Source organism: Leptonychotes weddellii, chromosome 9, assembly GCF_054177405.1.
Source record: "Leptonychotes weddellii isolate Sample4059 chromosome 9, ASM5417740v2, whole genome shotgun sequence".
NCBI classification, from domain to species: Eukaryota; Metazoa; Chordata; class Mammalia; order Carnivora; family Phocidae; genus Leptonychotes; species Leptonychotes weddellii.
The window spans coordinates 93,707,908-93,720,944 of record NC_138377.1 but is presented as its reverse complement, the minus strand read 5'-3'; the positions used below and the strand labels follow the sequence as shown (position 1 = coordinate 93,720,944).

General features: G+C 53.8%; 1 protein-coding gene across 1 annotated transcript in view; it reads left to right on the top strand.

Moving 5' to 3' along the window:
* The window catches only part of IGDCC4 (immunoglobulin superfamily DCC subclass member 4), a 38,031-nt gene extending 25,767 nt beyond the window's left edge, over positions 1-12,264 (top strand). The window contains exons 11-20 of the mRNA XM_081831871.1: positions 8-158; positions 311-412; positions 2,356-2,539; positions 3,284-3,411; positions 5,358-5,528; positions 5,781-5,918; positions 6,643-6,748; positions 7,462-7,690; positions 8,452-8,613; positions 9,348-12,264. Coding sequence (XP_081687997.1) covers positions 8-158; positions 311-412; positions 2,356-2,539; positions 3,284-3,411; positions 5,358-5,528; positions 5,781-5,918; positions 6,643-6,748; positions 7,462-7,690; positions 8,452-8,613; positions 9,348-9,758 — 1,782 coding nt within the window. The 3' untranslated portion in view covers positions 9,759-12,264. The remainder of the gene's footprint in view (positions 1-7; positions 159-310; positions 413-2,355; positions 2,540-3,283; positions 3,412-5,357; positions 5,529-5,780; positions 5,919-6,642; positions 6,749-7,461; positions 7,691-8,451; positions 8,614-9,347) is intronic.
* Positions 12,265-13,037: the final 773 nt, after the last annotated feature.

Below are 13,037 nucleotides of genomic sequence, written 5' to 3'. Positions count from 1 at the left end.
CGCCCAGATCTCTGGCTACAAACTGTACTGGCGGGAGGTGGGGGCCGAGGAGGAGGCCGATGGCAAGAGTCCCCCAGGGGGCCACAGAGACCAGGCTTGGGACGTGGGGCCTGTCCGGCTCAAGAAGAAAGTGAAGCAGTATGAGCTGACCCAGCTAGGTGAGGAGGGCTGCGGGAGGGAGCAAGACAGACATAGCCTCGGTGGGGACCTGGGCAAGCTGGGCACGGGAGTCGGGAATGGAATGCTCTCTGGGGATGAAAGAGTGGCCTCGGGGGTCCCTCTAGCCAGTGACCCCCATGACCTTCCCCAGCCCCTGGCCGGCTGTACGAGGTGAAGCTCGTGGCATTCAACAAACATGAGGACGGCTACGCAGCAGTGTGGAAGGGCAAGACAGAAAAGGCTCCCACACCAGGTGAGGGGGCTGGGGAAGGAGAGGGAGGAGGGCTCCGTCGAGGGGTCTGTGTGCCACTTCCTTTCCCTTTCCTCTGGGCCAGCCCTGGTGGTCAGGCCATCCGGCAGCCTCGGCCACCCCCAGACCCATTCTCTTAGGCTCAAAGGTCCTCTTCTAGCCCCAGACAGCCTCTGTTGCAGAGAGAAACTTCAGTTGCTGTACTGTCTTTCAGGCCAGCTACCAGGTTTTCATTACCCATGAGCAGTGCTGATCTGGAAGGTTTGGACAGAGAGAAACCCCATAGTTGATCAGTGACTCCTGACCCTGTTTGATCTTTAAACATTTTTTAAAACACATCCACCTACCTACAACATACTGTCTATCAGATTGTCCCTCCACGCTGGGCAGGGAGAACGTCCCTATGTGGCCCATCAGGAAACGGACGCTCAGAGAAGTAAAGGGACTTGCCCAAGGTCACACAGAGCCTAAACTAGAACCGGGACTCCTGGCTGCCCAACAAAAGTCTGTCCACGGTAGTACACTGTCCCATGGCTCTGTGTGGGCCACCCTGCTTGCCCATCATGACACCCCCTTGCCCCTTACTTCCCAGGCTGATTTTCAACCATGTGTTTTATCGAAGGGAGCACTCAACCCAGAGCCAAGAAACCTGGGTTCAAATTCCAGTTTGTTCATTCAGCAAATCTTTTTTACTGTCTACTACCCTGTTCTGGAAATATAGTGATGAACAATACAGATAAGGTACCCACTGTCATGGAGTTTGTTTTATTTTATATTTATGTAATAAACACATCATCCTATAGCACTTACTATACAGGTCTTAGCTCAGGCTGCTTTAACAAAAATACCCTAGTTTGGGTGGCTGAAACAACCATTGCTTTCTACAGTCCCGGAGGAAGTCCAAGATCAAGGCACCAGCAGACTCAGTGTCTGGTGAGGGCCCACCTCCTGGTTCATAGACCATAAGCCATGTTTTCATGGGGTCCTCACATGGCAGAAGGGGGGCTGGAGAGCTCTCTGGGGGCTCTCCCATAAGGGCACAGTTACAGACTGACAGTTTGTGCCCCTCCCCTGCCCCCCAATTCATACATTGAAACTCCACCCTCCAGTACGATGTATAAGGAAGTAAATAAGGTTAGATGAGATCAGGAGGGTGGGGCCTTTATGAAGAGGATTGGTGCCCTTTTACAAGTCACAAGAGAGCTCACTTCCTCTCTCTGCTCTCCTCCGTAAGATCATATAATGAGGAGTTGGCAGCCTATACCCCACACGTGGGCTCTTACCAGAACTTGAGCATGCTGGCACCCTGGTCTCAGACTCCAGCTTCCAGAACCGTGAGAAATGAATTTCTGTTGTTTGTAAGCCACCCAGTCTGTGGTACTCTGCTATGGTGGCCCGGATGGACAAAGATAGGCACTAATCCCGTTCATGAGGGCCCCCCATGTGTTCAAATTTCAGCATGTGAATTTGAGGGGGACACAAACATTCAGTCCATAGCAATATGCCAGACACTTTTCTGTATACATAACAAATATTAATTGAATGCTCATAACAACACCATGAAGGAGGGACTGTTCTCAGCCCCACTGACAGAATAGGGAATGGAGGCACAGAGAGGTTAAGTAGCTTCTCCCAGGTCGCACAGCTAGTACGCAGCAGAGCTAGAATTGGAACCAGGACCACCTGGCTCCAAAATCTGTGCTTTTAATTGCCATAATTTGCTGCCTCTCTGTAGTGCAGTCTGCTCTATGTATGGCCTTGGCAAAAATCACTGAAATTCTTGGGAGCCTCAGTTTCCTCAGCTGTGAGGTGGGAATGATGCTACCCAACTCCACGGGACCAGAAGACAGAGGGTGAAAAAAAGTACCTTGGAATCGCGAACCACTACCCGTATTTTGGTATGAGTGTCCCCCCTCCTTTCCCCACACTCTGTTTTCACCTTCCAGACTTGCCCATCCAGAGGGGACCACCCTTGCCCCCTGCCCACGTCCATGCGGAATCAAACAGCTCCACTTCCATTTGGCTTCGGTGGAAAAAGCCAGACTTCACCACAGTCAAGATTGTCAACTACACTGTGCGCTTCAGCCCCTGGGGGCTCAGGAACGCCTCCCTGGTCACCTATTACACCAGGTGGGGAAGCCAGCCGATGCTGCCACGGGGACGGAAGGCAGCAGATGGTGATGAGGGGAGGGACCCCGGGCATTCAGGGGCCTTTCCTGGCTCGCGTCTTGCACTGGGGCACCCTGAGGGTCTGCTGGTGCCAGGTGGAAGAGGGGAGTGCATCCTATCCCATCCCCTCCCAACAGAGCCTCGCACTCAACCGCAGGGAACGTGATGCAGGACAGACCCATTTCTCCAACCTCAGAGGCCTCCCGACATGAGGGGGAGGAGACAGCCCTGATGCCGTCCTGCGAGGGCCCCCAGTCAGATGGGGAGGCAGAGCCCTGGAGGAGCTGCTGGTTAGGCAGAGGAAAAATCGCATAAAAGTATCATTGAAGACACAATAAAGCAAATAAAACAGATAGAATAAAGTGGGAAGACATAAGAGCTGTGTATAGCTGCAGCTAAAGTACCATTAAGTCAAGGAAAAGATGCATCAGAGATGGATCCTTGGGTGGACAGTGACTTGGAGGAACCCAGGAAGGTTTCCTGGAGCAGGGGGCCTGGTCTGGAGATTTGGACAGACTACCCTGGGATCAGCATACATCCAGACCTCCCTGTAGGGCCCCTGGGTGGTGTCCGTGGCCCCCCTGCCAGTGAGTCCGTTCCCCGCCCAGGGTAGGGCCTGGGGCTGGCTGGCGAAGTGGATTTGGATGGGCCTGTCCTGGCAGGAGGGTGCCCTGAGAGCGCTAGTTGCATTTCTTGCCTCGGCAGCTCTGGAGAAGACATCCTCATTGGTGGGCTGAAGCCATTCACCAAATACGAGTTTGCGGTACAGTCCCACGGCGTGGACATGGACGGGCCTTTCGGTTCCGTGGTGGAACGCTCCACCCTGCCTGACCGTGAGTGGTCCCCTTGCCACCCATCCATCTTTTACCTCACTCCTTCTTGTCCCGACGGCCCTCTTTTTTGACATGTCCCTCGGAACCCTGTTTCTATTGCTGGCTTTGCATTCACGTCGGCCAGTCCTGTGCTGGTCTTAGCCACTCACTCCTAAACATAATGAGATTTAGAGGAGGGGCTTCTTGTATGAGACGGCCAAGACCTCACTGAGCTAGTGACCAGGGGCCAGGTCAGGGAGGCAGGTGTCCTAGATTCTGCACGTGAGGGCTCCATCCTGCCCCTGACACACAGGGAGGCTTGGGCAGGTCCCTTCCCCCTTGGGCCTCTGCGTCCCCCTCTGTAAAAGGATGGAGGCATTTGCTGTGCACGTCTGTGACTCTGGAGCCTCTGGAAATGGCATTCCAAGACAAATGGACTTTTGTTCTCATAGCAGAGGCTCTTTGGTTCTGCCGGCCCTATAACTGTTCACCTTCCCATCGACAGAAGACCTTTGTCTCAGGATCTGAAATAGGAAGATGTGCGTGGGGTGTGGTGCGAACACCGTGCACTCTCATGCGTTTGCTTACACGTTGTCTCCCACCCACCTATGACTTCAGTTGTGATGGTCTTTTTTTTTTTTTTTAAAGATTTTATTTATTTATTTGACAGAGAGAGGCAGCGAGAGAGGGAACACAAGCAGGGGGAGTGGGAGAGGGAGAAGCAGGCTTCCCGCAGAGCAGGGAGCCCGATGCGGGGCTCGATCCCAGGACCCTGGGATCATGACCCGAGCCGAAGGCAGACGCTTAACGATGAGCCACCCAGGTGCCCCCTGGTTGTGATGGTCTTAACCTGCGGAGGGGGTGTAGGGGGCCCCAGTGTGTTCTCAGGAAGCTTCCCGGCAGCACTAGCTGTGCAACAGACGGGGATGTTTTCTCCTTTTGCAGACGGGGGGACTGGAACTGAGAAGCTGAGAGGCAAGGAGGCTTCTGGCAGCCTGCGATGCTGTGGCTGTCTCATGCCCCAGAGCCCTGGGTCCCCATCCCACCCTCTGCTGGGCCTTCAAGCCCTGGAACCCCAAATCTCTGTCCCTTTCCAACTCACTAGTCACCTGTGTCCTTCCTCCTTCTCTCCCTTCCTCATTCACCCCTACCCCCAGGATCAGCTTCTTCTCTAAAAACAAAGCGCAAACAAAACCACAAAGGTTGTACTTCTCATACTGGGATTCCCATGACCCTCGGGACCCGTGTCAGGGGCAGACATAGGCAAAGGCTATTTTACTTGATCAACTGATTTTACTTGAAGATCTGGGGGTGGGGGGGTAGCAAGGGGAGTTAGGAACTTTCTTTTTTTTTTTTTTTAAGATTTTATTTATTTATTTATTTGTCAGAGAGAGAGCACAAGCAGGGGGAGTGGCAGGCAGAGGCAGAGGGAGAAGCAGGCTCCCTGCTGAGCAGGGAGCCCAATGCGAGGCTCAATCCCAGGACCCCGGGATCATGACCTGAGCTGAAGGGAGACCCTCAACCGTCTGAGCCACCCAGGCGTCCAGTTAGGAACTTTCAATGATAAATAGTTTTAAACACTATTTTTAGGTTAAACTTTACCATGGAACAGAGGAGAAACTTAGTATGAGAGTTCAAAATAAAATTAAGCCTTCCAGAAAATTTTGAGCTCTGCCCCTGGGTCTTTGGAATACCAGACAGTCTCCTCCACCTTTGGAAGTATTTGGGTGTGGAAATTTGAGACCTGCTCCAAGGAGTGAAGAAGAGTTTCTGAGGGGAGGAATGGTAGTGAACCACCCCCCCCCCCGCCCCCCGGCCAAATGTTTTCCAGAAACTCACCAGTTAGAGATCAGATCTCATTTTGCTTTGTGGTTTGTGGTTTGTCCTCATGCCCTGTCTCCCAGCTGCCCCCGGAGCTGGGGCTCTCAGTGACTGTGCCTCTCCCCATTTCCTCCCCTGCACCCCAGGGCCCTCAACGCCCCCATCTGACCTGCGTCTGAGCCCCCTGACGCCGTCCACCGTTCGGCTGCACTGGTGCCCCCCCACCGAGCCCAATGGAGAGATCGTGGAGTATCTCATCCTATATAGCAGCAACCACACCCAGCCTGAACACCAGTGGACCCTGCTCACCACGGAGGGTGAGGGCTCCCACCCCAGGGCATCTGAGCGAGAGTTTCCCCACCCTCTCTCCCTTTTCCAACCACTCCAGTGGCTGGGTTAGTGGTGAGAGTGTGGCTGAGGTTTGTTCCACGGGTTTCTAGAAGAAGCAGGCAGAAGCTAGTGCTCGAGTGGGAGAGCATACCTTCTTAGTCCCGTTTTCCAGGCTACCCCTGCATCCCGCACCCCCCCAACCCTCCAACCCTGCTTTCCTTGCTTCCCCCTGCCCCCAGGAAACATCTTCAGTGCTGAGGTACATGGCCTCGAGAGCGACACTAGGTACTTCTTCAAGATGGGGGCGCGCACAGAGGTGGGGCCTGGGCCCTTCTCTGGCCTGCAGGATGTGATCACTCTCCAGGAGAAGCTCTCAGGTATGAGGGCAGGGAGGGAGGAGTAGGTCCACCCTAGGACAGCCTGAGGTCTTCTGAGGCCCCTGGAGTTGACCTCTAATGCTAAAGTCATCTCTTCCAGGGCCCTGCCCCCAGGTACAACTACCCTTTCATTGTTTTGGACAGCTGGCTTTGTAGTTTGGTGGGGAGGGGACAGATTTGAAGGGGAAATGGATGTAGTTCAGTAGTGATTCAGTCAAGAGGTCAGATTTATGGGAGACTGGCTTGGTTCTTTGGGAGACTGCTTTGATTGGAGGATCGGCTTGGAGAGGTGACAAGCTTTATGGGGTGGGAGAGGGCAGCAGGACTGGCTATGTGATTTGCAGGGCCAAGTGTGAAATGAAAACGTGGGACCCTCATTAAAAAATTAGAATTGCAAGATGGTGATAGCAGAACCTTCAACCAAGCATGGCGTCCTTCTGAGTGTGGGCCCCGTGCGACCGCTCTTGTTGCACACCCACGGAACCAACCCTAGTGTGTTTCACTGAGAGGCCAGGGTGACAGAGAGAGATCAGAACTTCAGATGTCCAGTGGGGAGGACAGTCAGAGAGAGAGGTGGTGGTGGACCCCTTCTTGCAGCAGCAGATTTTTGTGTCCAGAGGGTGAGACCAGTGATCTCCTGAGGAAGCCACAGAAATCCTGATCTATGAACCCTGGACCTTGTCCTGGCCTTGACCTGTTCTGTCCCCTCTCTGTCCCCCGCCAGACTCCTTGGACGTGCACTCAGTCACAGGCATCATTGTGGGTGTCTGCCTGGGCCTCCTCTGCCTCCTGGCCTGCATGTGTGCCGGCCTGCGCCGCAGCCCCCACAGGTGGGTGAAGGGGCCAGTCTGCCTGCAGAGAGGAGAGGTTTCCAGAAGGGCAGCAGAGATGAGAGGGCAGGGAAAGTGGCCACGACTTGCCCGAGGTTCCCCCAGAGGCCCCACTGAAACTAAGACTCTGGGGTGAAGGGATTGGGGGTGATGTCCTCATGAGAATGGGGAGGGGGTTTAGGGGAGCCCCAGCCTACCTCTTCAGCAACGGCGAGCATAGACAGAGCTGCCTCTTCTGCCTCTGTAGCCGCCAGCATCTTGGAAAGAGGGACCCCAAATCTCTAGATACTTGGAGCTGGGGGGAGGGGAGGAGGAAAGGTCCCATTTGCAACGACATGGCTGTTTTGTTTTGTTTTTTTAAGATTTTATTTATTTATTTGACAGAGAGAGACACAGAGAGAGAGGGAACACAAGCAGGGGGAGTGGGAGAGGGAGAAGCAGGCTTCCCGCTGAGCAGGGAGCCCAACGCCGTGGGGCTCGATCCCAGGACCCTGGGATCATGACCTGAGCCAAGGGCAGATGCTTAACGACTGAGCCACCCAGGTGCCCCTGTCATGGCTGTTTTGAACGTAGTTTCTTAATCATTACCCATACAGGGAAACCAAATTCCAGAACAGGAACCTACCCAAGAACATAGGCAGGACTAGACCCCAGGCCTGCCGCCGCCCCTCACTTTCTGAACACTGTGCCTGATTCTCTGTCCTCCCTTCCAGGGACGCCCTCCCAGGCCTGTCCTCCACGGCCAATGCTGGGAACCCCGCACTGTACTCTCGAGCCCGCCTTGGCCCCCCTGGTCCCCCAGCTGCCCATGAACTGGAGTCCCTTGTGCACCCCCGTCCCGAGGACTGGTCTCCACCGCCCTCAGACATCGAGGACAGGGCTGAAGTGCACAGCCTGATGGGGGGCGGTGCTTCCGACTGCCGGGGTCACTCCAAGAGAAAGGTAAGCCTGGAGCCTGGGTAGGTCAGAGCCCCACACTACAGCTCGTTCCCAAAAGGACACCAGGGGGCGCGAGAGCACAATGTGTGACCCCTGGGAGAAACTCCTCCGCCCTCCCCTTCCTTTTCCCAGGGCCAGCTGCAGAAGAAAAGGCACTCTCTCTCTCTTTCCTCCCTGAAAAGGTTGGCAGGGTAGGGAAGCAGATGGGCCTCCACCCCTGGCAGAATAGGTCAGCCTGGTTCTCACGGAAGGAGGGAAAGGCCCCCAGTGGACTGTTTGCTGGTGACTCAGTGTGGCCACAACACCCTCCTCATCCTGGGAGCTGGAGAAACCTCTAAGACCCGGCCCTCCCCAATATGAAGACAAGAGGCTGGTCTGCTTGGCCATGACCAAGTGAGACCAGGACCTGGATAAGGTGGGCCCACGTAGGGCAGGTCCCTTCCATGCCAGCAGTGGTGGCTCGTCCTGCCCTTCTCTGAGGAGCCTGCCCAAACCCTTGGGTGCTTCCTCCCTCTTTCCCTGCCTTTGTGGTGAAGGAGACCGTGCCTGGCTTGGACACCTCTAGGCTTTGCCAGAGCCTGTGGTACTGGGCTTTCTGCAGGAGGACTTCTCCATCCTCACATTCACCCCCAGACTCTTGGCCCCTCCCCACAGCCTTAGCCGGGAGGTGGCCAGGAGGCCAAGAGTCTCCATCTACTTCCCTCTCTTAGGCTGCCCTCTCCCAGCCAAGCCCTCAGTGCTCCCATGTCTTTCTCCCCTCACAGATCTCTTGGGCTCAGCCAGGGGGGCCAAGCTGGGCAGGTTCCTGGGCAGGCTGTGAGCTGCCCCAAGCAGGTGCCATGCCTTCTCTGACCCGGGCTCTGCTGCCCCCTGCTGGAACGGGGCAGACACTGTTGCTGCAGGCTCTGGTGTATGAGGCCATAAAGGTCAGTGTCCTGGGAAGGCGGGGAGAGGAAAGGAGAGAAGGAGCTCTGTGCTTGTGAAGAGCAAGGAGTGACTTTTCTGGTGACCCCTGGTGGTAACTTCCATGGGGATGGAAGTCTAGTTAGGAGGCCCCTGGAGTCTCTAAAGGTGGGTGCGTGGAGGGCAGGCAGTTTGCAGCAATCTGTCTCACTTGGGTTAAAGACAGTCGCTCCTCTCCTGATGGCCTAAGTGGGCCCCAGCGGTATTACCATGGAGCTGAGCGTGGGCCTAGGCTGAGTGCGTTCTGCCCTTCCTCCTGCGCGCTGAGGCTCTGACTAAATCTGGTACTTTTGGAACTCTGGGCAAGGGCAGATGGGTAGTATTCCATTCTCCCTTGCCTTCACATGGGCCTGATCATCATCTCTTGTAGGACAGTCGTTGTGCTCCGGGGCTTGGGGGAGGGGGTCAGTCCTTCTCTGCCCCAAGTATGTTGGTCATTCTTTTTTTTTTTTTTTTTTTTAAGATTTGTTTATTTATTTGAGAGAGAGAGTGGGTGGGGGCAGAGGGAGAGAATCTTTAAGCAGACTCCCCACTGAGCACAGAGCCGAAAGCCAGGTCAATCCCAGGACCCATGAGATCATGACCTGAGCCAAAACCAAGAGTTGGACTGAGCCACCCAGGCACCCCTGTTGGTCATTCTTCTGATGATCACTCTCAGCGATGGTCACCTTGTCTTTACGTTCTCTGCTCTGACCAGGGCAATGGCAGGAAGAAGCCGCCCCCAGCCTGCAGGAATCAGGTGGAGGCTGAAGTCATTGTCCACTCTGACTTTAGCGCATCCAAAGGGAACCCTGACCTCCACCTCCAAGACCTGGAACCTGAGGATCCCCTGCCTCCGGAGGCTCCTGACCTCACTTCAGGAGTCGTGGATCTAGGGCAAGGGGTAGACTGGCTGGACAGGGAGCTGGGGGGGTGTGAGCAGGCAACCCCTGGGCCAGACAGACTCACCTGCCTGCCAGAGGCAGCCAGCGCTTCTTACCCGTACCCAGACCTCCAGCCCAGTGAGGCTCTGGAGGAGGCCCCCGGGAATAGCTGCCAGCCAAAGGCCCCCTGCCCTCTAGGAACCAGCCCAGGCCTGCCCAGGGCCCCAGTCCCCTCCTCTGCCTAGCTCCCCTAGAGGGTGCAGTTTGGGGCAGGCTAGTATGGATCATGGGACATGGCACCCGTGCACCTGCAGTTCCTGAACATCGTCACGCCGTCTGGAGCCTCCCAGGGTGCTGTGGCTGAGGGGCAAAGAAGAAATGGAGTATCCACTTGCCCCCCCCCCCACCCTGTGGCACATGTCCTGTGGGAGGGACCTGGGAGGCACGGCTATATGGGATGTGCACATGTGCGTGTGCTAGCTGCTGAGCTGGGAGATTCTGGCCTGGTGGTAGTCCCTGTGGCCTAATTGATCCTCCAGGTCAGGACAGTGCCTCAGAGTGGTCAGTCCCCAGCCCTGTGGGGGCCCCCCCATCACCCAGCCATTTATTACACACTCTGAGAGTGTTTGCAATGCCCTGTCTGACAAAGACAGCCCCGGCCCATTTTCCCTTCTGGCTGGGCTGAGTGCAGGAGGCTCTGAACGCCTAGGGTCTTCGTTGCGTCACTACCCATGACCCGCATCCCTGTTGCCCAAACTGAGAGGGTGACTCTGGCCCTCCTCAGAGCAGCTCTGCATTTCATTTGTCATTTGGGAAGTGCCTGGTTTTGGAAATCTGCTTGCCCTGGCTCTCCTGTCCTCTCTTCCCCTTCACTACTCTTGGGCTGTGTCTCCGGTCAGCGCCCGGGCCCCCAGTTCTCCCCAGTTCTCCTGCCCCGTGCTTCCTCCCAGATACGCTTTCCTTTCCTCTGTCTCCTGTCTGTCCCTGCTGTCTCCCACACCTCTCCCGGACCACCTGCCTGGGCTCAATCTCTGCATCCTTCCCTAACAACATGACTACCTCATGTCTGCTTTGAGGCCATAGCGTGACTTCTGTGTCCGCCATTCACTTCCCCGGCCATCGTCCTGCCTCTCTTCTCCCTGTGCCGCCATGTGCCCCCTCCCCAGGCAGACACCCCCAGTGCCCCCAGTGTGAGTTTGGAGACGATCTTCCAGTTTCCCTTGCATCTTTCTCCCTGGATTGAGGTAGGAGGACTCTCCTTGGAGTTGGAGGATCCAGGTCACACAGGGGGACTTCTGAGACAGGGAAAGGGGCAGGGAGGCAGGGTTGCTGGATGGAGGGGGTTTGGGACCTTCCTTCCCAGCTGAAGCCAAATGGGGAGAAGGAGAGTGGGGATTAAGGGCACCCCAGCCGAGCAGCTTCCCTCCCACTCTGCACCCCTGGAACGGGAGCTGATGGATGGGGGTGAGAGGAGTTTCACCCTCTGGGGGCTGACACTGAGGCCTTTGCACAGGACAAGGGTGATTGGCTCATTTCATTTTGTTGGTTTGTTGTTGTTGTTGTTGTTTTCTTTAAATTCAATCCTAAAGTCATTTTCTGTTGACCTGTCACACAGGGACAAGCTGGGCTTCTATTTCCCGTGTAGAGACAAGGCCATTCATTTGATTTTGCACCCCAGCCTCTCCTCGGAGCGTAGGATGTGGGGGCTTTTCTCCCTAAATGCATCTTTTTAACGATCGGCACATCAAGGGTTAACTCCGGCTTCTGGGCCAAATTAGAAATAACCAGTCTATCTTTCCCTTTTCTTTCTTTCTTTTTTTTTTTTTTTAAATGGTGACACGTCTCTCAAGCAGAGTTGCAGCTCCCTCAGACCCTTTCAGCATCTGTGTTTATTACACTCGGGTGTCACTCCCGACTGACATCCGCACCTACATTTCCTTCCCTCCCCTGCTTCAGCCAGCCTGTGATAGAGCTGCAGATTATTCATGCTGGTTTGTAGCTCGAAGACGGAATTGTCACTTGTACCCTTTCTGTGACATCCAGCGTCACCGTGGCCGCCACCACCGTGTGTTTCGCCACTGCTCTGAAGGTCAAAAGCCTCGTTTTATTTTGCTGGTTTGATTCCCCCACCACCCCCCAAAAGGAAAAAAAAAAACTGCCCTGAATCAAATGGCTGTTTTAACAGTAGGCTCTTAGCATTACACCACATAGTCATTTTTCATGTTCTTGTTTAACAGGCACCGAGGTTCTGGTTTAAATTAAATAGCTGCAAATGAGACAATTTATAACCCATTAGGTTGGGTGGAAAATTGTTTCTCAAAAGCAAATAAGTAATAAATCTGGTATCTGCCTATAACTCACAGTTGATAAGAAAGTGGCCATTACTCACTAGCATTATGTATGATTTGGGCTCTGGGTAATTTGGAAGTGTTAGGTTTGTGTCTTTGTAGCAGTATTTTTATTAGAAAAGAGTCTATTGGCCTTTTACAGGGTATTAATCCCTTTGTCACCTACCATCGATGCCTTACGTTTTTTGAGTCTCATTTAGAAACCTTCCTTTTCTTGATGCATGACAAGTGTAATCGGTACCTGCTCATTTATTTGTCTGTATTTAGTTTATGCTATATTATTTAATTCTTTTCCCAGCATTTTTTTCCTCCTCACCAATATATTCTTTAGTGTTAAGCCAAGGCATTGATCATGTATCTGTCCCTATAATGAATTAATAAACTATTTTCCAAAAACGTGGAATGACTAGAATTTCCTCAGCCTTTCTGTCCCAGAGAATGTGTTTCTTGCCAGGATGGGAAATGTTAGGTTTTTGAGGGTAGAGAGCCAGTGGTCATGGAAAAGAACCAGACCATCCTTCTCCCTCAGCAGGCACTTAGGAAAAAGACTTAAACTTAGGAAAGATGCTTTCTTTGATGGCACTCTTTTAGCTTCCTGGGGAATCTCTTTCCACCTGGGCACACATTTTTTTTTTTTAACTTTCTTGGGTGCAAAGGAGAAACGAACAAGCAACTCCAGAGATTTGGGCTTAACAATTATTCTTCTATGTAACTCTGCTCTCCAGAGCTGCTCGTGGCTGCATATTCACACATATGGACACTGTGCCTACAAGCTTAGAGACCCATGCACGCACACTCATCTTCATAAACACCCTTGGATCCATTAACTCAAACATACACGCAAAACTCCACACCCACACCCCTCATGCATCTCAGGATGATGGTTGGCAGATGCTCTGCTAAGATCTTTACAGAGCCTGGTCGGTGCATGCTTTTCTACTGAGGGAACCAAGAGCCAGAGGCTGCCCTGCCCGGGACCACCCCTAAAGTGGCTAATGGGCCAGACCCGTGTTAATTGACAGATCATAGGGAGAGATACTGCACATTTTGCATGCAGCAGAATAACCATTATTTGCATATCACTCTCAGACCAAGGGCTGTGATAAAGAAGAATTAAACACTTGTCAAAATGAATTTAAAATGACAGCAACTCAGGACACCAATTTGACCTCTCTT